The sequence below is a fragment of the Typopeltis vanoorti genome, chromosome 14 (genome assembly GCF_054136105.1).
Source record: "Typopeltis vanoorti isolate ZY-2024b chromosome 14, IOZ_Tvanoo_1.0, whole genome shotgun sequence".
NCBI classification, from domain to species: domain Eukaryota; kingdom Metazoa; phylum Arthropoda; class Arachnida; order Uropygi; family Thelyphonidae; genus Typopeltis; species Typopeltis vanoorti.
Window position 1 is genome coordinate 46,096,193 of NC_143562.1, and position 25,755 is coordinate 46,121,947.

Below are 25,755 nucleotides of genomic sequence, written 5' to 3' on the forward strand. Positions count from 1 at the left end.
TCTCTCTTCTGCCTCATTTGCTCGTTATTAGTGCCGACATGCACGTGTCATAGTTTTATGTTCCCATGAAGATGGCAATATGATATTGATGAAATATAGGAAGTATTGATTAAAATTTCTTTTAATTAATATTCTAGTATCCGTTGTAATTTCCTGAAATAATTTAATAGTAAAGGATGTGAAGTAGGAAGTGATCAACAATTGAGTTTGAGGAGGATAAAATTAAATATCATAATTAGAAAAATATATGCACAAAGCTTTTAAAAAGAATCAAAATTGAGCAGCTTTCAGAAGTGAATTGTGGACTTAATTACATAAGTATTACTGGGGGAAAAAAATGAAAGTGTTACAAAACAAAACCAGTTATTATATCTGTGGTAATCTGATAGAAAACAATGACTGATCCAGGAAAACGTGGAAGAATTGTCTGTGAAGATAGAAAAATCAGAACTCCACAATGGATACAAAAAAGATTCAGAGGACAACCAGTGGACTGATGCTGTTAATAGCACCTTAGAAAACTTTGACACTATTGGAGAGATGACAAATAACAGACTACCACAGTATTATGTACAACCCTTGAGGGTGTGCATATCATAAATTTGATGATGATGATGATTCTTATTATATATTCTGCTGAATATGACAGATACCTATTATTATGGGATCAAACTAGATACAAAGTAATTACCAGGAATCTTACTAAACAGAAATTTAATAGACCAATTAAGATTCTAGATAGCATCAATGAAATGATACAAGGGGACTATAGGTCAAATTCATACTTTCCACAGAGAAACACAAGAATTTATATATTTCCTGCTGCAAAGGGTTGAATAATATGCCAATTAGATATACTTTGTGAAGATGATCTTCACAGCCTGGTGAAATGACAACACTATTTTACCTACTAGCAGATCAGTCTAAAGCCATGTTGTCTTTAGAAAAATGATTTGGGCTTCTATTTCCACCTCTCTCTCTCTCTTTTTTCATGCAGTGTGAGCAATAGCTTTCAAGGCAATGCCAAACAGACTGCAGAGAAGACAAAAGAATTTCCTCCACAGTAAAATAGTTCCATTCACAAGCCCCACCAGATGGGTACGAGTTAGCACCGAGCTGATGCATGAATCCTATTATCAACCTATTCTGTTGGACTCTGATTTAAGGGAGTTTGATAATGTGTATGTAATGAAGCATCATCAAGGTTACATCATAACAAGAAAGATGGGTATTCTCTGCTTGGGCAACAAGTCCAAGTATATCTCTTTTCAGTGCATGTCTCTGCTCTCTCTCTCTCTAATGAATGTTTACCACCATCAGTCATAAAAGAAAAACAGGAATGATTGTATACTATACAAATCTGTAATCTGTCATCCCAACTACTGTTGTAGTTTGGATGATAGATTCTATGAAGAAAAACAGGTATGATTATATGCAGTCCAGTTATCTGGATTCAGGTTTAGTTGATCAATTTCATCAAACCAAGCTGGAAGAGAGAGGCCAAAGTATTTACTGTAAGTAATGATCTAATGCATATCTGCATACTAACCACAAGTCCAGATAATCCCCCCCCCTCAAACTTTCCTAATGCACTGGATCCTCTCAATTACTCAAACTATAATCATGTATGAGTTTTTTCTCTTATAGGAAGTCCTTTTTAAAATCATTCTTATCACAACGGTATTTGAGTTGAATGATCAGGACTATTATTCTTCCTTTCCATGACAAGAATAGTGTTTGTCTCTTATTCCAGACACTTGCTCAGATCAAAGAAATTATTCTTGCTAGAATGAAGATCTTCACTTCTACTCCCAAAATTTCCACCTGCTATTTAAGCCTCAGTTTAACAACAAGTGAGGTATGGCAGTCCAAGAGAAAACCAGCATATTACAGGTGGGTTAAGGACAAGAACTCCAGATCTTCACCTATCTGAATGCATGTATCCCACCTATGAAATGTTGTAAACCTTTCATGGGTGGGATCCACATATATGTATATAAATCTGAGATTAATGCCTAAAACAGATGAGTAGCAGACAGAAGCAGAAGATCAAACATTTTGCTTGGTGATTTAGTTTTCTCATGGGAGAATTGACCCTATCCTTTACATCCTAGTGAAATATTATTATTTTCATCTGAGACCTCCAGGGAGTCAAGGACTCACTGAGGGAGGTAATAAATCACCCAAACCAGCTGTCATCATTCCTTCCCTTAAATTCATTCACACTAGATGCACTCACTACCCCTAAGGGCAAATTATTTCACTCACTCACTGCTCTCTGGGAGAAAAACCTAGCTCTTATCCCCTTTCTTGACTGTAAACAAACTTAGCTTATATGGATGCCCCATGTTCTCTCCCCATCTTCCATATAACGAAAAATTTCATCAGACACTATCCTATAACACCCATTCAAAAGTTTAGACCTCTATCATATCACCCCTCTTTCTCCTGTTTACTAGATTCTGTAATCCACATACTCGCAATCTGTCCTCAAAATCTAAATCCCATAATCCAGATATAAATACTGTAACCATAATCCACATATAATCATTGGACCAGGAAATGTTTAGACAGTTGAGTTTGGCAAGTGCAAGAAGAATGATTGTTATGGGAGATTTTAACTACAGTAGTATAAACTGGGGAGAGGAAGATGCATGTAGCAATAAGGGAATGGAATTTCTAGAATTCTTGAGGGACAAATGTCTTAGGCAACATATAATAGAGGGAACAAGAGGTTCAAGAGTTTTGGATTTGGTTATAGCATCAGAAGAGTTGATAATAACTGAGATGACATCTCTCCCACCAGTTGGAGAGTGACCATATGGTTTTGACTTGGAAAATGAATAAACATGCAGGAGTATCAAAGAGATGGGAATGTATGTGGAATTATAAGGCAGGTTATTATAATAGTCTAAAACGTCAACTTGGGGAAGTTTCATGGAGGGAGGAATTGGAAGGCCGGGATATCATTAGTGTATGGGAAATTATGAAAGAATATTTGTTAGCAGCAATGGTAAGTTGTATACCACGAGTGAACAAGAGGACACAATTTGGATTAAAGTGGATGACAAACAATATTAAACAGGAATTGCATGCGAAAAAGAGGTCATGGAAGAGATATAAGGAGACAGGTGACGAGAAGATGCATGAAGAGTATAAGAGAGACAGGCCAGAAGAGTGACTAGCATGGTAAGGAAGATGAAACTGGAATATGAGAGGAGATCAGCCCTAAGATCCAAAGAAAATCCTAGGGAATTTTTTTAGATATGTGGCCAGTAGTAGGAGAAATGACTGTGGAAGAATGATATTGTGGGATAAAAATGGGAATAGAGTGACTGATGCAGAGGACATAGTAGAATTGTTCAATGAACACTTTACTGGAATATTTCATACAGGAGGAGTCAGTTTTAATGCTAGAGGGATAGGGCAGGTTCGAGGTTTAGAGGTACAAGAGGAGAGTGTGTTTCAAATACTGAGTACTCTGGATGTCAGTAAAGCTGTGGGACTGGATGGTATTTCACCACGAGTTTTAAGAGAATGTACTAGGGAACTGACAGTGCCTTTGACCTGGCTTTTCAATGAAAGTCTGCTGCGGGAAAGGTACCCAGGGAAGGGAAGGAAGGTAAGATAGTGCCATTGCATAAGGGCGGTAGCAGGAAGTGTCTAATTATAGGCCAGTTTGTGTGTCATCAGTAGTTAGTAAGATCTTGGAGAAAGTAGTGAAGGACCGTATACAGCACTGGGCAGATGAGGGTAATGTTATCTGTGAGAGTCAACATGGATTTGTGAAGGGGCATTCTTATTTTAGCAATATGCTAGCCTTTTATGATAAAGTTACAAGAGCATTAGATGAAGGAAAGGCATATACTGCCATTTTCTTAGACTTAGCAAAGGCATTTGACAGGGTGCCACATGATTAGCTGATATTTAAGTTGCAGCACATGGGTCTGGATGTCAGATTGGTCAACTGGATTCAGAATTGGCTGTCCAATAGGTATCAGAGAGTTGTGTATGGTGGGGCAGTTTCAAGGAGGCAGAAGGTTACAAGTGGGATCCCACAGGGCTCAGTACTGGGACCTATATTGTTTAACCTCTATATCAATGACATTGTCAGTGGATTGCAAGGGGATATTCAGTTGTTTGCAGTTGATATGAAGCTGGGAAAGATTATTAGTAATAGTGCAGATGCAGCAGCCGTGCAAGAGGATTTGAATACGCTAGATAGATGGGTAAGTGAATGGGGGTATCAGTTTAATGCAGCAAAATGTAAGGTCTTGAGCTTTGGGAAACATCGATGGGACACTGCATACTCTATGGGAGGAGTTATACTGAAGGAAGTAGAGGAGACAAGAGATCTGGGGGTTGATGATTGATAGAAACCTGAAATTTAAGAAACATATTACAAAGGTGGTGAAGATAACACAGAGGATTGCTGCAATAATGAGAAGTTATTCTTGTTGAGAGGCCTATATGCTGGTTAAACATGATAACTAATATTTAAGGAATTGACAGCGTATACTAGAAATATAGATTAAATAAACTTTAATTTATACTTTCCGATATTTCGGCGAACGTCACGTTGCCATCTTCTTGGAAACTTACTACTAAGACACGTGCACACAACTAATAACAGCAAATGAGACTAAAGCTAGGAAGCTAGCGTTTTCCTAAGGTCCTGATGGTGCCCTAGACACACTAGTCACCTGCCAACCTGATGGAACCTTGGTTTTCTCAGTTTATAGAAAACCCACCCATACAGGCAGATACATTCACCAACAATCCCACCACCCCACCTCACAACAATATGGAGTTATTAAAACATTATTCAACAGGGCAAAAATAATCTGTTCTAATGATCAAGCCCTAACCACTGAACTAAATCACATCCGTGACACTTTCTCAGCCAACGGCTACCCCCTCCAAAAAATACTTAACCCAGTTATCCACAACCCACCACCCCCTCCCCTTCTCTAAATCCATCACCATTCCCTACATCCGAGGCACCTCGGAAAAAATCAATAAAATCTTAAAAAAACATGACTTGACCACTTGTTACAGACCACATAGAAAACTGGCATCCCTTATCCGCTCCACCAAAGACCAACCACTTCCCCTAGACCTACCTGGGGTATACCAGGTCCCTTGCAGCTGTAAACTGTCCTACTTTGGCCAAACAGGCAGGACAGCAAATATCAGAATATCAGAACACAAGGATTACATCTGATTTCACCAGTACAGCCACTCTGGGCTTGCAGACCATGCTCTGGATACTCGCCACAGAATAAGATGGAAGAAAGCCACAGTAATACACCGCAGCAAGTTCAAGTATGAAAGACTATTCATGGAATCAGCCTCAGCCCTTAGGAACATGCCAAACCTCAACAAATTTGGATGCATGAGACTGCCCCAAATTTGGGAAACGTTTATCAGAAGAACTTCAGCCCAAAGGCCAAGAACTACCGATATAGCCCGCCAGGGGGCACCATCAGGACTTTAGGAAAACGCTAGCTTCCTAGCTTTAGTCTCATTTGCTGTTATTAGTACTTGTGTGCACGTGTCTTAGTAGTAAGTTCCCAAGAAGATGGCAACGTGACGTTCGCCGAAATATCGGAAAGTATAAATTAAAGTTCATTTAATCTATATTTCTAGTATACGCTGTCAATTCCTTAAATATTAGTTATCAATAATGAGAAGGACGCTGACCTGCAGAGATAAAAAAGTTATCATTCCGTTGTATAAGACACTGATCAGACCACACTTGGACTATTGTTCTCAGATTTGGTCCCCAGGATTTGAAGGGGATAAATTAACTGTGGAAAGGGTACAAAGGTGGATAACAAAGATGGTTTCAGGAGTGTACAATGATAGTTATGAGGATCGGCTGAGGGAATGTGGATTACAGAGTTTGGTGGATAGAAGAAGGAGAGGTGATATGATTGAGACTTTTAAACTGTTGAGAGGTGGTTAAAGGGTTGACACTGGGGAGTTCTTTCGCTTGGTTGAATAGCGGGAAGGGATGATGACAAGAGGCCATCCCTGGAAGTTACGAAAGGAAACTGTGAGAAAGAGGTTGAGGAGCGGTTTCTTTGCATGGAGGGTGGTTGAACCATGGAATGCATTGCCTGATGGAGTGGTGAGAGCGAGAACAGTCAACGAGTTCAAAGAGTGGTATGATAGACTTTGTGTTTCTTAGGAAGGACCTCCCACGATGAGTCTTTTGACTCCATGGAGGCCTGAATAATAATAATAATAACTCTTCTTTGCACCCTTTCCACAGCTTCTTTATCCCCTTGGAACCCAGGAGACCAAATCTGCGCATAGCAAAGAGGCAGAATGACTACCTTATCTTTACATGTCAAAGTTTGCTTTAGCATCACAATTATCTTCTGTGTTGTATTTGCAATTTTTGAGGTGTGACCTTTGAACTTCAAATTCCTATCCACCAATAAACCAAGATCCCTTGCCTCCTCAATTTCTTGTAGCATAACTCCACTAATATAATATGCCGTTGGAATTCTAACCGTGACAAAGTGCATAACTTTACACTTACTAACATTAAATTGACAGCCATTTTCATTTGCCCAAATTTCCAGCTTATTCAAATCAATTTTTAAGGGCTGAATATCAGTAGCATCCCTGATTGCGCTACCTATCTTTGCATTATCAGCAAACAATTGCACATCTGAAGTTAGAACCTGCCCGGTCACTAATGTACAGACTGAACAATAATGGCCCAAGGACCAAACCCTGAGATACACCACTGGTCACCTTAAATCTGGCAGATTCACATCCAGTGTATACCACTTTTTGATATCTATCTTTCAACATCCCCTGATCCAAGTCAAGAGATTATAATCCAATCTCATATTCTCCAGTTAATGCAACAGCCTTTCGTGTGGTATCCTATCAAATGCCTTAGAAAAATCCAACATTATCATAGTGTATCCATTCCCTTTATCCAAATCGGCCATAAGATTGTTATAAAATATGAGTAAATTGCTAAAACATGACCTTCCCTTTAGTAAACCCATGCTTCTATTTTCAGAGTATGGCTTGTTTTTCTACCCATTTCTGTATGCAGCTCTTATCAACTTCTCTAAAATCTTTACTACCACACCAGAGATACTGATAGGTCAGTAGTTAGACACATCAATTTTTGCACCACCCTTGTACAATGGAACTATCAAACATTCTTTCCATTCCAGTGGTATCATTCCTGAGCTGAGACTCAAGTTATACAAATGTGTGAAAGGCTGTCAAAGGCCTAGCCAATTCGGCTGAATATTCCTTTAGCAAACTGGTTGATATTCCATCTGCCCCTAAAGACAAATTCTTATCCAGGTTATGCAACAGCTCTTCAACTTCATTTTCATGAACCTCTAACTCTTTATCCAATATAGCAGTAGCACTGTGCACCATGTTGCATACACCTGGTTGATATATCTTATCAAAGGGAGCACTCATTAATTAAGCAATCTCATTAGCTTCTGACACTAGAGTACCATCTGCATTCAATAAAGTTATTCTTCCATATTCATTCTTTCTTTTTGCTTGAGGCATAATGATAAAATTCTTTTGGATTGCCTTTAGCCTGCATAGCCAATTTCTTTTCATACTATGATTTAGTTTTCCACACAATACTTATTTTTCTGGCCTGTGCTTTATATACAGTTACACCCCGAGTGACGGTAAGTAATGCGTTCCATAAACCTTTACGTAACTCAAATTTTATACATAAAATTCGATTTTGTAAATTACATGCATACAATAAAATGTTCAATGGCTATTCATACCGCTGTCTTACATTATTTTTTACAATAGAACCCAGCCTCTTCTTGGTAATAATTATACCCTTCAATGCTACCGCACCTTTCGTGCTTTCAACAATGCAAACTCTATCCTTCGTTATTGCATTCGCTGTCAAAATAGGTCGATTTATTTCCTGAGCTATTGTTGATAGAATTTTCCTGCCTTCATACATACGAATTATTTTCAACTTTTCTTCTAAAGTAATTGCAGACCTTCGTTTTTTAGATTTATTATCAGTACATTCGGTTTTGCGTTTGCATTCCATTTTAAGGGTAAAAAAAAAACAATGAAACTAGCAGTGATAACAAGTGATTGAGCTAACAGCATGAGGCATTTATATTGTGCTGCAATAAGGCTGTCAAAGATGCACCTGCGCAAAGCCGCAAACGTGTTCATACGCGCTAGTAGATTTATTAAGTAACTGCAAATTTACGTAAGTCGCATGTTACGTAACTCGGGGTGTAACTGTATTTCATAACTCCTCTTACTCTTATTCTTACAATATTATTTCCACGTCATCTTCTTCATGTGAATCTCTTGCTCAATAAGGTTACACATCCATTTCACTACCAACCTATTTATTTTTTGAACACTACAGATACATTAAGATACTGCCTCATTTAAGCACTTTTTCAAATATTCCCATTCAGTAACTGATACCATGGAACCAAAGATAGTATTCTCCTAAGTCTATCATAATTTCTAGCTTAGTAGTTTAGCATGTAATCTGTTCTAATGGGAACATCATATAATTAAATGCTTCTCAAGAAAGAATAACATGATCACTGTCACCAACTGGTGGTAAAATAGCCATATTCTTAACAGAGATCCCTCCTGATGCTATGAACAAATTCAACACTCTTTGACCTCAAGTTCCTTCTTTCATATGCTGCTTGAGAAAGTTGTCTCGCAACAATTCAGTAAATTCCTCTTCATTCTTATCATGAGATTTCTCTTCTACCCAATCAATGTTTGGAAAATTAAAGTCCCCATAATGATCACTTGTTTAGTACCATAAAGCTAAATTGGCAATGCATTTCTTTGTTCCCTGCAACTGAGCCACCAGGTGTGTAACAACACCCCACCATATATTTCTTTCTGTTAACCTCCACTTCATACCAGACCAAACTCACTGCTACATGGGACATTGTTACCATTGTTTTCTTGTGTTTCTACCCTAACTGGACTGAAGTCATCTGATATCATTAGAAGCACTCCACTTCCTCTTCTATCTCTTCTCTCATGCCTAAAAATAGTATACCCATTACACTTGATCCCACTCACCATATCTGATTCTGATAGCCAGGTTTCACTAATGCCAACAATCTTATGCCACATCGTATTCAATAAAGCAACGAACTCAACCCCTTTGTTTCTCATGCTCCTGGCGTTTGTGTATAGACATAATAAATTACAACCTAGCCTATTCTTATAATTAGATATGCAATCTATTTGGTCTTGTTCTAGAATTTTCTCTTTTCCCTCCCCAGACATACTTAAGGTCTTAACCCAAAGCATATTTTTCCACCCCTTTGCCACATACATAACCATATTTGTAGACATTCATATCTTTATCACGTTTGCATACCATAGTTGAACTTTCACACACACATTTTTACCATTCCTCCCTTGATGATCTAGTTTCCCTGACTCTCTGCGTTAGGTCTCATACCAAGAAATAATTTCTCCAGGCTTCTGATGCCAAATGAATTCAAGTGCAGGCCATCCTTCTTATACAAGTCATTCCTGCCATCAAACATCCCACACATTTAAAAACTCGCATCTATATCTTCTACACAGCCTGCACGTGAAATAAAATCATATAGAATATCATACAGAAGTGTGAGTTGCAATGGATCTCATCTCAGTATTATTGCTGCAGTTATCTAACAGCAAGAAGCAACAACAGTATTCAGGAGGAGTACTGTGTCATTTTCTATACAACTAAGCGGCTTTCTAAATTGAAAGAAAGCTGCTTTTCCTCCTGGACTATTTCAAATGGCGCAATCAAATCTTTGCAACTGCAATTATAATTTCAAAAGTAATCTAAAGATATACATACATACATACATATATAGGACTGTTATTCGATCAATCAGGTACCAAATCATGCATAAGTTTTTTGAGTATTCCTATGAGTAATATTTTTTTATTTTTTAATTTTGCCCACAAATGAAAGATCAAAAGACCTATAGCATATCAGTGCTGAGTGTGGGTAAAAGGGTAGGTAGGTAGAAAGAAGAAATTTATTGATATCTGTTGAACAACTGAAGGTTATAGTTTTAAGGGAAGACTGTTCCAGAAAACAGAGGTAGATGGATGAAAGAGGAGTATAAGTTGGTGTGATAATTTTAGAAGTCTCAAACGTGTGGGAAGTCTCAAAAGTGTTCGTCATACATGTTGATTATTTTTAACAGTATAGATGAGAACACAGACTGATAAGAAAATAACTATTTATTAACTTATTGCCAATATTTCACTGGTATTCTATCCAGCATCGTCAGAGCACAAAAATAGTTTGTAACAGTACACAAAACAACCATAATCCAGTATAACATTGGGAGTAGTTTGAAGAATTGTAACATGCAACACAAAGACTAAAGTCCTAATTAGGTGCCATCTTTGACAAATTTAAACAGCCATACTTGTTGAGGTTTGGAGTATGTTTCAAAGCTTCTGTTGCTCCTGGAATCAACAGAAGCCTTGAAACATATTCCAAACTTCAACAAGTATGGCTGTATAAATTTGCCAAAGATATTTGGGAGACCGTCATCTTAAGACCAAATTAATACCTGCTTTCTCTCTCTGTTTTATTTTATTTTTTTTAAACACAGATATCACCTAATTAGGACTTAAATCTTTGTGTTGCATATTGCAACAATTCTTCAAACTAGTCCCAATGTTATACAGGATTATAATTGTCTCGTGTACTGTTGCAAACTGTTTTTGTGCTCTGAAGATAGAATATGGATAGAATATACCAGCAATAAGTTAATAAATAGTTATTTTCTTATCAGTCTGTGTTCTCATCTATACCGTTAAAATTAATCAACAATTTTAGAAGTGGATGTTGACCAGCAGCTAGCTCTCATTCTTAAAGTATCATGGTATGCTGGGTATGTCTTACCAATGCCTATTATGTGTGCATTTATTATAATGAATATAATGATCTTAACTGGACTCAGAGAAACGTCTTCCATTTCCTCTACTTTTCTCCAAAACTTTAAGAATGAGAGTAGCTGCTGGTCAACATCACTTCTAAACTTATCACAACAACTTCTACTCTTCTTTCATTCTATCTACCTCTGTTCTCTGGAACAGTCTTCCCTTCCTATAATACTGTAACCTTCAGCTATTCAAAATACATCAACAAATTTCTTCTTTCTTGCTGCCCTTTTATTCACACTCAGCACTGATATGCTACAGGTTTTTTATCCAATTCTATAACTGGATACCAACTGGTATCCAATTATAGAATTACCAAGGAAATTTCCCTTAAGAGAAATGGCATGCAATGGTCCATAAACATTAGATTGCAAATCAATTTCACTCAGCACCCACCGTTTCTTCTCCACATATATAGGCTCCAGCACCACGATGCACATATACATCGAAATCATAACCGCTTCCACAGGCATTTTTTCCTATTAGACCAGATTCATAAGCTTCCCTAATTGCAATCTGGATGTTTGAAGCTTCATTGTAGAATTCTCCACGAATGTAAATATAAGCTAAACAAAAGAGATGCACATACATTTTAGTATCTATTTATACATGGTGTATAACAATAGAAGATGTAATTATTATTTTTATGGCTATTTAGCCTATTTTTGTTTAGGAGTGCCCCACATCATTGGCTTTTTACTCAAATTTTAGGGCAATACTGGTGTTTTATATAGACAGATATATGAAGAATATATAGGAGGAATAATTCAGACATACCTTTGTAGGATGTTGCTGGCTGTCTTCTTATTCAGCAGCATCCCGGCGTGTGGCAATATATATTCGTCTGCTGTTAAAGGAAAGAAGAATGATTGAAAAGAAGGGGGAGTGGGAAATGTGGGGATAAAGAAATGTGGGAGAATTATTGGTGAGGCAAGGGGTATGCGAACTTTTTGAAAAAAAAAAAAAAAAACCTGTTTTTTTTAATATTATTAACACGTTCACTCGTATACTCGTAGTTCATATATGAGCTACACAAGCCAGCTACGAGTATACTCGTATGACGCTTACCGCCAGCAACGAGATTACCGTACTGACCTTGAAGAAGTGAAAATGCTTGGCTTGTGGAGCTAGCAGCAAAACTGTGTATACTCATAGATGGTAGGAGCTCTGCACAAGCCAACTACGAGTATACTCACAGTGTACACTCGTAGTTCATATATGAGCTACACAAGCCAGCAACGAGTATACTCGTATCACGCTTACCGCCAGCAACGAGATTACCATACTGACCCTTGAAGAAGTGAAATTGCTCGGTGTACGGGAACAGACTATGCCGAAGTAGCGTGGCAGCGAATGTGTTAAACATGGGCAGAGAATACTTTTTTTGGGGGGGAGGGGGGAATAGAAATTTTTGGGAATGGGAAGGATATTATCAGGGGTGGGAGTAACGAAGTGTGAGCCGTTTTGACAGTGCATTGTCTTTGGAGCTCATAGGGGAAGTGGAGGCTATGTCATGCCGGTTAGGTGTTTCTGTCTTTGGGGTATCTCTGTTGCTTCCTATTGGTGGAGTCATTACTTAATTTTTATGTTATAGAGCTTCCAACTCTCAGGAACCCAACAGGATTTGCATTTAAGTTTTGTTGATCTGCAAAAAATATATGACAAGGTGCCAAGAGGAAAGCCCTTCAAAACAGTAGTTATATAGTGTAAATGAGACATCATATCGAGCAATACATTGTCTCTATTTATGCTGTAAGTCAGCAGTTAGAATTGAAGGAAGTACATGAAGATGGTTTGATGTTAAATCAGGTGTGCAACAAGGATGCACATTATGTCCACTGTTATTATCTATGTGGATCACATTATGAAGTAAAGTGATATTGAATATGATATTAAAACTAGCGATGTTAATCTTAGCTGTTCACTCTATGCAGATGATGTTATACTTCTGAATAAATCCAACACATTTGCAAGATTCCCTAACTAAACTGAATAACTCTTGTAATAAATCTCGTATGAAAATCAACAATGAAAAGAGGAAAAAACATAGAAAACCTCAATTGTATCATGAATGATGAACCCATAGAACAAGTAAAACATTTCAGCTATTTAGGTATAATTTTTAGTAAAGATGGCAAAAGACAACAGAATTAGTAAAGCTGATAAGTAGGAAGTCAGCTGAATAAATTCATATGGAATAAGAAAGAAATTAGTGAAAACACTAAATTAGCTGTATACAAGACAGTGTTCAAACCAATTTTAACTTATGGATCTCAGAGTGGGTTAGAAATAAAACACTGGAGATCTCTGATGTGAGAGTTCTGAGTAAGATTAGGGGTGTGAACAGATGGAATCAATGGTAATATCATATTATTAAAAATGAGGATATCAGGAAAGAACTCGACACTGTTAGCATCCAGGAATGTGTTAGTAGAGCTAATCTGAGGTGGTATGGTTACTTAAATAGAATGGGAGAGGAAAAATTAGCAAAACAATTGTGTGATTTTCTTTCTTGACTACTTGTATAAGAAACTATGACACATTTTAGGAATGTTAGTCAAGTGGGTAATATTTATTATCCTACTAGTTTTACCGGTTTTTGCTATCGGCATCTTCAGGAATACAATTGGTAAGCGATATGAAGGTAACAGACTAGGTTTTAACTGACAGTTCTAATTCATACAAAATTAGTACAGTGCAAGACAATGTGCGTGTCTCAGGAACATGATTTATTTGTTACAAGACATAATGTAATTGGTATGAAAGTTCATTTCTTTGCTGTTTAGTGATCTAATTAAAGTTTTCCAAATTTCCTGTGGGATTAGACCTTGATTCTTATTTAGATTTCCTGTTAAACGGGCAACCATAGCAGCCTCCTTGAATGTTCTGGAATGGTAGTTATTTTCTATATAGGGCATGTGACTCTTATCCCACTCAATAAGATGGTTGGTGGAGGCAAAGTGGGAAGAAAGGCCTGAGATATCTTGTCTATTGTTTCTAACATAGCCTATATGCTCCTTCTGTCTCGTTTCGAAGCTTCTAGAGGTCTGACCAATGTAATTAACACCACAGGAACACAGTATATTATATACTCCAGAGTAATTGTAGAATGGATGAGGGTCTTTTGGTGATCTTAAAAATTTCCGAATAGTATTGACCGGCTTGAATGCTACTCTAATATTGTGTGGTTTTAAAAGGATAGCCAATTTTTTGGAAATGCTGCTGACAAATGGAATAGTTATAGTACTGATGTATTGGGTGTCATCATGTTGTCTTTGTGTTATATCCGAAAAGAGAATCTTGTTGCAGAGTCTTTTAGGATAACCATTTAAGGATAGCTCTCTGGATATTGTAGTTAATTCTTCTTGTAAGTCATCTTGGTCTGTGGTGTACTGTATAGCTCTTTTCTTAAGATATGAATAATGCTAAGTTTCTGGGATATATGATGTGACGAGTTAGAATGGAGGTGAAGTCCAGTATTCATAAGTTTTCTATACACAGACAGGTTGATACTGTTATTGGTTTGTTTCTTTATTAGGATGTCTAGAAATGGAAGTTTTTCATCTTTTTCAATTCATAAGGTGAATTTGATGGTATGGTGGAAACTATTGATTTGGTTGAGATAATCCATTAGTTCTTCTTTCTTATGATAAAGATGTCATCTACATATCTGTACCAAGTTTTAGGTTTTGGGGTAATTTGAGATAACATTTTATCTTCTAGGTCTTCCATGAATAAGTCAGCACAAGAAGGAGAGAGGGGGCTACCCATGGCAAATCCGGTAAGTTGTTTGTATACAATTTTTTGCCAAACAAAATAGTTCGAAGTTAAATAATGATTGAACAACGTAGTGATGTTTCTTGGAAACAAGTTGTCTAAGATGCTGATGACTTCCACAACTGGGATGTTTGTAAACAGAGATGTGATGTCAAGGCTTGCTAGTATATCATCTTGAGAGACAGGAATGTTTTTTAATTTTTCAATAAAATGTTGTGAGTTTTTGATATAAGTATCCGAGTTGTGAATGTGTTGTTGTAAAATCTTGGCTAGATATTTAGACAGTTTGTAAGTTGGAGAATAGATTCCATCAACTATTGGACATAATGGTGTACCTTCTTTATGTATTTTAGGAACGCCATATAATCTTGAAGTCAATGGGTGCATGGATTTTAGCTTTCTCATTAAGTCTATAGGCCAGTTTGTCATTCCATGTAATAGTTCATTTTTAAGATCACCAAAATACCCTCATCCGTTCTACAAGTACTCTGGAGTATATAATATACCTTGTTCCTGTGGTGTTAATTACATTGGTCAGACCTCTAGAAGCTTCGAAACGAGACAGAAGGAGCATATAGGCTATGTTAGAAACAACAGACAAGATATCTCAGGCCTTTCTTCCCACTTTGCCTCCACCAACCATCTTATTGAGTGGGATAAGAGTCATATGCCCTATATAGAAGAGAACTACCATTCCAGAACCTTCAAGGAGGCTGCTATGGTTGCCCGTTTAACAGGAAATCTAAATAAGAATCAAGGTCTAATCCTACAGGAAATTTGGAAAACTTTAATTAGATCACTAAACAGCAAAGAAATGAACTTTCATACCAATTACATTATGTCTTATAACAAATAAATCATGTTCCCGAGACATGCGCATTGTCTCGCACTGTACTAATTTTGTACGAATTAGAACTGTCAGTTAAAACCTAGTCTGTTACCTTCATATCACTTACCAATCGTATCCCTGACGATGCCGATAGCAAAAATCGGTGAAACTAGTAGGATAATAAATATTACCCATTTGACTAACATTCCTAAAATGTGTCATAGTTTCTTAGCAAAACAATTGTTCTATGCCAGGTTTGAAGAAAAAACATCCACGGGAAGACCAAAATATAGGTGGATTGATACACTAAAAAAGTGCCTTAGACTAGATTGCGCCCTGAGGCAAACAATTAATCATTGCTCCTGGTGGATTATTAGACAAAAATATAAGAAAATCTCCAATTTCTATTTTGTTTTTATTACAAGAGAAACATTAATGCAAAACAATTTCATAATAATATTAATTAAATGTTTGTTCTACAGGGATATAACACAATAAAACTGTTTTTAAGCTCTTCTAAATTTAAATTATAAGCTATGTCTGCCTCTGTCGATGTAGTTGCTAAACCAACCAATCTTTCTTGGGTCATTGCTGTTCGCAAATAATTTTTAATCAGTTTAAGCTTGGAAAATTTTTTTCTGCACTTGCTATATATATATATATATATATATATATATATATATATATATATATATATATATGATAAAATTTGGTAAGGACCACTTTTCTCTTGTATTATTGTTGAGAGAATTTTTAATTCTTCAAATAAATCTATTGCATCTATATCAGGTGTAAAATATCTTGTTGCTGTAATATGGTGCCTACTGTAATATGGCTGAATGAGCACCCTTATTAAGTGGAGGCGTGAGGCTGGCTGCCTCTATGCTACACCATCGATGGTACTAGATCTTATAATGTTAGAGTCTTGACAGATAACAGATTGATTTGGAGGAAAATTGTTGATAGGAAGTTAGTCATGGTGTAACTTTTTCATGTAGTATTATCATAATTATCCAGCACACATGCACTGAGGGATTTCATCAGGAATTTGATGATCATAATGATGATGATGAAAATACTCTCTATGAATCTTGTTTAACAAAATTACAAAAGAAGGAGACAATTTCACTAAAAAAATTCTGAGATTTGATAAGTCCAAAGCCAAATGTAGCATAGATGTATAGTCTAAAAAGTTCAAAAAAATTATTTTATTTGATAAACTAAAGAAATTATTGTTTGAAAATAATTTGACTGTAAATAGTTCACATTTGTACATAGATTTTAGCTGGTGAAAATTTAATTCAGACTACACTTTATTAATTATACTCTATTTTACTTAATTACAGTAGTTTTTTAATGTGCTCTGTATTAAAAAAATATTGAATAAATAAATTTAACTTCCTTTTTTGTTTTGTATTTGGTCACTTAAACATTAAAAACTTGAGTTTTTTCTTGGTTTTATTCATTGACCAGATATCAATAAATGATATAGACAAATTGTCAACAAGTTTCACCAGCTATTCTGCCTGGCTTCTTCAGGACAAGTATAACAGTACACACTAACATTTGCTAGTAAAAAAGACGAATGGAGTAACACAGTCAAATAAATTAAAACTGATGAGTAACATCATAAGCATGGTGTCTCAGTCATTGTTTATTGAGCATGTTATATAGTTTTCAGCGAAATGAAATTCTGGTAAGCTGAGGGAATTTATTAGGCTTTTCCAGATGTGCTTCAGAATATCATTCCTTGATTTCTGTTTAGATTTTCTCCTGAACGGAGTACAACTGCGGCTTCTTTGAAGTTTCTACATTGAAAATCTTCTTCTATATAAGGCATGGAACTGTTATTCCAATCGATAGTGTGTTTAGAGATTGAGAAGTGACGGGCTACTCCTGAAGTATCTGTTCTGTTATTGTTCATGTCCCTATATGTTCTTTTTTTCGAAATTCCAGGCTTTTTAATGTTTGGCCTATGTAATTTAATCCACAGGAACATGGGATGTTGCATACACCTGCGTATTTAAAGAAGGCATTAATGTCTTTAGGAGATCTTAAAATGCGGTGTATAGTTTTGACAGGTTTGAGAGCAACTCTGATGTTGAAAGACTTCGAGAGTTTGGCTATTTATGTTGAAACTGAGCCTGCATAAGGGATGACAATGGACAAAGTATATTGTGTGACAGGAAGTTGTTGCTGTGGAGGGTTTCTATTTAACCGTTGTTTTACTAGTGTTTGAGATATGAGAGTGAGTTTATCAAGGAGACCTTTTTCTTCTGAGATAATATTGGTTGCTCTATTTTTAAGCATATGTATTATGCTGAGTTTTTGTGCAATATGGTGAGATGATTTGAAGTGCAGGTCACCTTTGCTATGAGTTGCCAAGGGATGTACCACCTTACCTAAAGATATTTTCAGGTACAAACTTTGTTTGCTTACACTTGGATAAAGGATTAAACTAAATTTATTATAGTCTAACCAAGTGAAAAATAAACTTTCAACATCTTTCTCTAAATCCAGAGTAATTTAATAATAAGGTGATACACCAGTTGGCAACTCGTATAGGTAAATATGACCTCTCCATTGCTTCTGCCTTAGTATCACCACTCTGGGTCTGCCTCCAACTGATGAGACCTCAATAAAGGTCGAAACCAGTCTGGGTAGTGGCCCTTCCCTTAATGCATAGCAGTATACATGTCCACAAGGAGATGTGCTTTGCATTATGGGAGACACTGAGACAAGGAGTGATGAGAGCTTGGTCCATCTTTGCTACGAGTTGCCAAAGGATGCACCATCTTACCTCAGTCCTGGGCACAAACTTTGTTTGCTAACACTTGGATAAAGGATTAAACTAAATTTATTAATGTCCAGTGTCTGTTAGTTTTCGATAGATTGTGAGCTGGATTTGTCCATTCTCTTGTTTCTTTATTATCTAGAAAAGGCAATTCGTTATTCTTTTCAAGCTCTAACGTGAATTTTATTTTTTGGTGGAAGGAATTAATTTTGTAAGGAAATCAAATAAGGTATTCTATTCTTGAGAGACACTTGTGACATTAAATTAAGAATTATAAACACGTTAACTGAAGAATATTTTAATGTTTGCCAAATATTTCAGTCTGAAACTAGCAGACTATCCTCACTGGCTTGATAGGAACAATTTTTACAAGGTGGAATACAAACAATTGATCATTCAAAAGTAGAATGAGCTGCGTGATGTTACATTGCTAAGCATTACAGAGTGATGAATAAATTATAGGTATTAATTCACAATTTCATATAACAATCTTAATTTATAAATTCAATTAAAGATAACATTAGACTAATGTAAGAATTAAAAGTCTCAAAAAAAAAATAATAATAATACATTTTTTTTTAGTGTGTTATCCATATTAAACTTTCCCATATTTTTGACAAGGAGATACAATCATTTCAATCCAAGTTAGGGCGTTGAAGTAAGGCCTCAGCACTCTCTTTGAATAGGCATTTGAATTTATAGCGACATCTGTGCAGAAGGTGAGTCTTGGATCAGAGAATGTTGTGGCTTGTCTCTATCCCGGCTGTGCCAATCCAGACTTATCGGATTTGTTGTGAAGAATGTATGATTGATGTTCTTGTATTCTTTTTTCTATAGAACATCTAGTTTGTCCAAAGTACGACAGATTGCAGTTACAAGGAACTTGATATACACCAAGCAGAGACATAGTTGAGCGTTTATCTTTAGAAGAGGGGAAATAAGTGGATATTTTGTTAATAGGGATATAAGTGGCTGTTAAATCATATTTCTTCAGAATTCTTGAAATTGGTTTTGAAATCCCAGAAATATATGAAATTGGAACTAGACGTATTGATTCTTTGTTGTTCTGGATTGGATTGGATCAAACAGATGTTGTGTAGTTTTTTTGGAGAAGCCATTTAATTTCATGTGATGTTTGATAGTTGAAAGTTCTTTCTGTAATTCATGGGGAGTTGAGCAATTAGTTCTAGCTTATCGAATTAAACATTTTATGATTCCTGTTTTTAGATAAGGTTGATGGGCAGGTTGTTTGAGAATGTAACATCCAGTAAAAGTGGGTTTTCTGTAAACTGTTGTTGTCAGAATACCTGAAGGTGAGCAGATGAGGATGTCTAAAAAGGATAACTTGTCTTTTTCAATCTCCGTGGTAAACTTAATACGAGGATGTAAGGAACTGATTTTGGCTAAAAAGGAAGGTAAGGAATCTCTGTTTTATCCCTTTGAAAACCATATGGACAAATCTGTACACAGTAATATATGTGACCTAATCAAGATCTTATACAATTGGAAACTATAATCTCCTTACTTCTACAAGTCAGCATCCTCTGCATCATTGCCAGAATTTGTTGTGCTGTCTTTATAATTTTAGCAATGTTTCCTCTAAATTTTAGATCCCTATCCACTATCACCTCCAGATTTGCTTTACAAACTTTAAAACCTTTCACTTTACAACAGTGAACTGTCATCCTCCCCCACTCCCTCCTGTGCCCATTCACTCAGTCTATTCAAGTCCTCATTAAAAGCTACAACAGCTTTACTTCTCATAGTTCTCCCCAACTTTACATCATCTGCAGACAACTGAATAATAATCTTCATTCAAACCTTGCTCAATACCATTAACATGCAAGTTCAACAGCAATAGCCTACAGACTCTAGTGGTATGGATGGTTGGGATGTTGGTTATTCATGTTGATGTTCTATGGCAGTGTTTCTCAAAGTGTGGTATGCAGATCCCGGGGGGGGGTCCGTGAAAGGTCTTCAGACAGTCTGTGGCAATTTTCGGCTATGCATCATTAACACATGGAATAAAATTTAAGTTTGAGATCGTAAAACGTTCCTATTGTATCACTGAATAAGGTACAGAGACATCTCCAGGCTGTAATATTTTCTCAACAAACAGTGCAATTAGAGACAAATGGGATAAAAACAAACTAACTAATGAATCGCATGACTCCTCCCACATAAAAGGCTGTATAGTAGACAATCAAAACCATATGGTGCCCCAGCAACATATGGTTTTGTTTGAGTGAACGTGTTAAAACTAAGAAATATATAGTGAATGTGTTTCAGATATTATATAAGGAATAGGTTGAATAGAATTAGCATTTCAAATGAACTGTCGGCTTGCCTTTGTCAATTAGTAGCGCGATCTTTTGTTAATACTGCACCAATCATATGAACATCTTCATAGCTGCTTTATCTCTACTGGCCTACCATTGCTGTCTGTTTCGAGTTCTGCTTTCACTAGCCATTTATTGAAGGACTGTTCGTTAAATACGGTAATTTTTTTTAGCTTTCAAATTCTTAAGTATGGATCACTGGTTAAAAACTGAATTTTTAAAATGTGCAAAAGAGAGGAACATAGTAGATACAAGTAGCTGTCAGCAACAAGAAAATGTTGATATTGCATCTGGATCAAGTGAAATTGATAAGTGTGTGTCGTCTGACATCTCTAAAGAACCAACTAGGAAGAAGATGAGAAAACTTCGTAAGTACGATATTCATTTCCCATTCATGAAAATGTGGATTTTCATGAATGGGAAATGAAGAGGAACCTATTCCATTATGTGTAATTTGTGGTGAAACTTTAAAAAATGAAAGCATGAAACCATGTAATTTAAATCGCCATTTTGAATTGAAACATAATGAATGCAAGGACAAACCTGTCGAATTTTTTCGAAATAAACTAAAAAATTTAAAAGAATCTCAAAAAGTGATGTTGATCGTGTCAGGAGCTGAAAACATGAAGGCTTTAGAAACTTCATATCGTGTGTCACTATTAACAGCAAAAAGTGGTGCAGCGGAAACAATTGGTGAAACTTTGGTCAAGCCTGCAGCAAAAATAATAGTCGAAATTATGATCGGAGATAATGCAAAAAGATCTTTTGATTGGATTTGCCTTTCAAATAGTACCGTTCAGCGAAGAATCACTGAAATGGCTGAAAATATAAAACAAACGTTGTTATCCGATATATGTAAGAGTCGTTATTATGCGTTGCAGGTAGATGAATCCACCGACATTCCAATTTTTCAAATCTTCTAGTGTTCGTTAGGTATGAAAAAAATCAAAAAAATTCATGACGACCTTTTATGTTGCCAACCCTTGCCAGAACATACAACAGGAGAAGAAATATTCAAACAGTATAAATTGCAAAAAAACCTTAATGCATCAAAACAAGCTTGATTGGAAAAGTTGTGTTGGAATAAGCACGGACGGAGCGAAATCCATAGTCGGATCTAAAAAAGGGCTTGTTTCAAGGATTCAAGCTGTTGCACCAAATGCAAAGTCGACACACTGCTACATACACAGCAAGGCTTTGGCTACACATATGATGTCTACAGACCTAAGAAAAGTTCTTGATGAAGCTGTAAAAATCATAAATTATATTATAGGCCTTCCTCTAAACGCCAGACTTGTCTCTCAACTTTGCAAAGACATGGGAAGCAACTATACACAACTTCTTTTCCATACCAATGTTCGTTGGCTTTCTCGTGGAAAAGTCCTTACTCGTTATTTGAACTTCGGAATGAACTACAAGTTTTTCTTGATGAAAAGTTTGAATTGAAAAAGCATTTACATAATTGGAAATGGCTCAGTCAATTAGCATACCTGACAAATATATTTACTGTATTAAATAGTCTTAATTTATCTTTACAAGGCAAGGAAATTTCTATATTTCATGTCCAAGATAAAGTGAACACCATGTTGGCAAAAATGAAGTTATGGCAAAAGTGGGTTGGTAATGGAGAATTTGACGCATTTCCATCGGTTCATGAATTGCTCGCAAGTTCAAATGAATAAATTGATGATGATGTGAAAATTACTATCATGCAGCATTTAAAAAGCTTACAAATGAATCTAGAAAAGTATTTCCCTGAATTCGACATTAATACTGAGCGGATAAGATACCCTTTCAATAAAAACATATTTATGCCAAAGGGTCTATGGTCAACAGACGAAGAACAACTTTTAGAACTAGCTTCTGATGGTTTCCTAAAAAATAAATACAGCAAGAATACGTTATCATCATTTTGGCTACAAATACAGAATGAATTTCCTGAATTAACAGATAAAGCTCTAAGGTTCATTTTTCTATTTTCAAGTTCATATCTGTGCGAAGTTGGATTTTCGGCCCATGTAGATATTAAGACGAAGAAGAGGAATCGCATTATAGATGTCGAACCGCATCTGAGATTGAAATTAACAACTATAGAGCCATATTTTGCTGAAATTTTATCTCACCATAAGCAATTTCACTCCTCTCATTGATGATAAATTATTTCAAGTAAGTAAAAACTTTATAGTATCTTTATAAAGTTTGTTCTATTAAAAAACATCATATTTTTTGTTTATATGAACATATAAATTCAAATAAAATAATATTTAATTTTTTAATATTTTAAATTAATTTATTCATTTTAATTAATTAATTAGGGATACTTGGTAATAATGAAAATTTAAGAAGGGGTCCGCGGATATCTGAAGTTTGAGAAACACTGTTCTATGGAATAAAATAGATGTCTAAAGCTAATAATTAACTAAGTTTATTTAGCTAATTAAATTACACAGCCAATATATCAGTTTGGTCACCAAGGTATCTTCATAGGCACAAAGAGATATAACGAGCACGTGCATGCAGGCACACCAGTAGGCAGGGAAACACAGACTGAATGTAATGGTGCCCTCTATGGATGCAATGATCTGTACTTGCTGACAGTCTCGCAATGATGGTCTCCCAGAGTTTTGGCAGTGTGCAGTTGAATTTGTTTAAGTTTGAGTAATTTGAAGTGTGGCAGATTCCATAAACAGTCTCTCTGATTTGAATCTTTCTGTATAGGAGGAAAGTTTTCTTCCATTGGAGACCTTATCTCTTGACTTTCCCACATCTTTGAATGACATCATCATCATCTCTTTTCTTCTGCACATAAAATCATGAATTAATTTCAGCACATTTTTCCAGCCTTTGGAAGCTTATAACCTGACCTTATTAGGCCATCTGAAATAAAATTTAATTTCATGATTGATCATACTGATATATTATCAATAATGGCCAGTTCAGAAATGATTTGTAAAAAGGTTTTTTTTTTTTTGTCTTTTCATGAAATTGCTGTCAATGATTTTGATTTTTTTTTTTTTTTTTAAGAAGCACCACCTACTTGTTTCAGTATCATTCTTGAAAATAATGCCATTTTATTGGTTAAAAATTTCATCATTGTTGAAGTGTTTTTATCTTTATCTGAGATCTCTGTTGAACATTTCATGCGTTGAGCTTTTAAGTTTGCTACTCCTTTGAAAAATCCCAATTTTTTTTATTTCTTTGGCATATGTGATTTTATCTGTTAATCATTTCTGAACTTTACAAATTAATACATTTTTTAAACTTAAAATAAAACAGAAGCCTACTACTTAATAAAATTAACACATTTACAACCACATGGTACACATAAACTATGCTTAGTTTCTGCACTGTTAGGCTGGAAGAATAAAGATTGCAGACACAAATTATCCCCACATATGCAATACACACACTAGCTCAATTCTGTTAACTCTGATGCAAGAAAATAAATAATAATTTATTTTCTGAATGTTATTCTTGGGCAATGATACTTTTTTTTTTAATTATCAACTGTGAAATGTTAAAATATAAAAAGTGAAACGAATACAGTTAGATATTAGAAATGTTTTTGTCAGTTTTATTCCCCAGGAAAGAAACACATGAGATAGAATAATGTTTTATTGACCACTCAACTAGTTTTGTGAAAGAAAAACTAAAAAAAAAACAGGAATAAGAATGGAAGCACTCATTTGCTATGATGTTGTTTGTGGTTCATGGTCGGCTGCAAACTACAGGTAACCACACGTATGTCATGTCATGTTGAATTAGAGAAGACCAGACTTGATGTAGAATCATTTCTCATTTTAATTTACACAGTTCAGGACGTCTGATCATTTCAGCTGATTCCTTGAATGCTCTTAAGGGGGGGGGGGGAGATGTCTCAAGAGCATTGCTGTCATAATACTTAATGTTTGATTTCAGTTTTAAGTGTTCACAATTCTGATTTGTGTTTCCTTCTGTCTTCTACAACCTTGGTGTGTATGAACTGGTAGCTTTCCCCCAACCTGCCTGTCAGTAGTTCTTTCTTTCTTTCGCTATGCCTTATCCCGTGTCATGTTAAACGGGGTTGGCGTTCCCATCTTTAATCTTCTTCTTCCAGCTTCTCCGGTCCTGGGCATCTTCCCGACTCCATCCTTTCCCCCTAAAATCCTCTGCCACCTTATCCCTCCATCTCAGTTTTGGCATGCCTCTTTTCTTCCTTCCCTCCACCTCCATATGCTCCACTCGTTTACCAACATACTCCTCACTCCTTCTCTCTACATGACCAAACCACCTCAACCTGCTTTCTTGTACCTTCTTACCGATCGGTCCCACCTTGTTCGTCCCTCTGATGTAGTCATTCCTTATCCTGCCCTTCTTTGTCACACCACTCATCCATCTCAACATCTGCATCTCTGCCACCTCCATCTTCCTCTCCTATGCCTTTGTTATATGCCACGTCTCCACACCATGGAGTATCACCAGCCTCACCACCATCGTATACAGCTTTCCTTTCATCTTACAACTCGCTCTCTTGTCGCACAGGACCCTGCTCATCTTACTCCAGTTCATCCAGCCACATGTTATTCGGTGCTGTATTTCCTCATCCAGGTCACCATTCCTCTCGACGACCGACCCAAGGAACTTGAATTTCTTCCCTGAAGTTAACCTTTCACCCCGGAGTCGAATAATCATATCCTTGTCACTCCCCGTTGACATATATTCGGTCTTTACCCGGTTAATTTTCATGCCTCTCTCCATTCTTCCAGGGTCTTTTCAAGCTTCTCTCGGGATGATTCGCAGAGAACAATATCATGGGCAACATCATGCTCCCTGACACCTCCTGCTTGACGTCCTCCACTAGTACATCCATGACCAGATCAAAGAGGTAGGGGCTCAGAGTTGATCCCTGATGGAGCCCTATGACAATGAGGAACCCTCTGTCATGTCGACACTAGACCCGACCTGAGTTTTCGCTCCCTCAAACATCTCCTTCACCAACCTCAACTACTTTTCCGATACCTCCTTCTTCCTCATACACCTCCATACCTCCTGTCTGGCCACTC

The 25,755-nt window shown here is 36.3% G+C and overlaps 1 protein-coding gene across 1 annotated transcript in view; it reads right to left on the reverse strand.

The window, feature by feature from the left end:
- Positions 1–25,755, reverse strand: part of LOC150099421 (NADH dehydrogenase [ubiquinone] flavoprotein 1, mitochondrial-like) — a 242,170-nt gene that overhangs the window by 102,031 nt on the left and 114,384 nt on the right. The window contains exon 6 of the mRNA XM_090404424.1: positions 11,371–11,540. Coding sequence (XP_090260550.1) covers positions 11,371–11,540 — 170 coding nt within the window. The remainder of the gene's footprint in view (positions 1–11,370; positions 11,541–25,755) is intronic.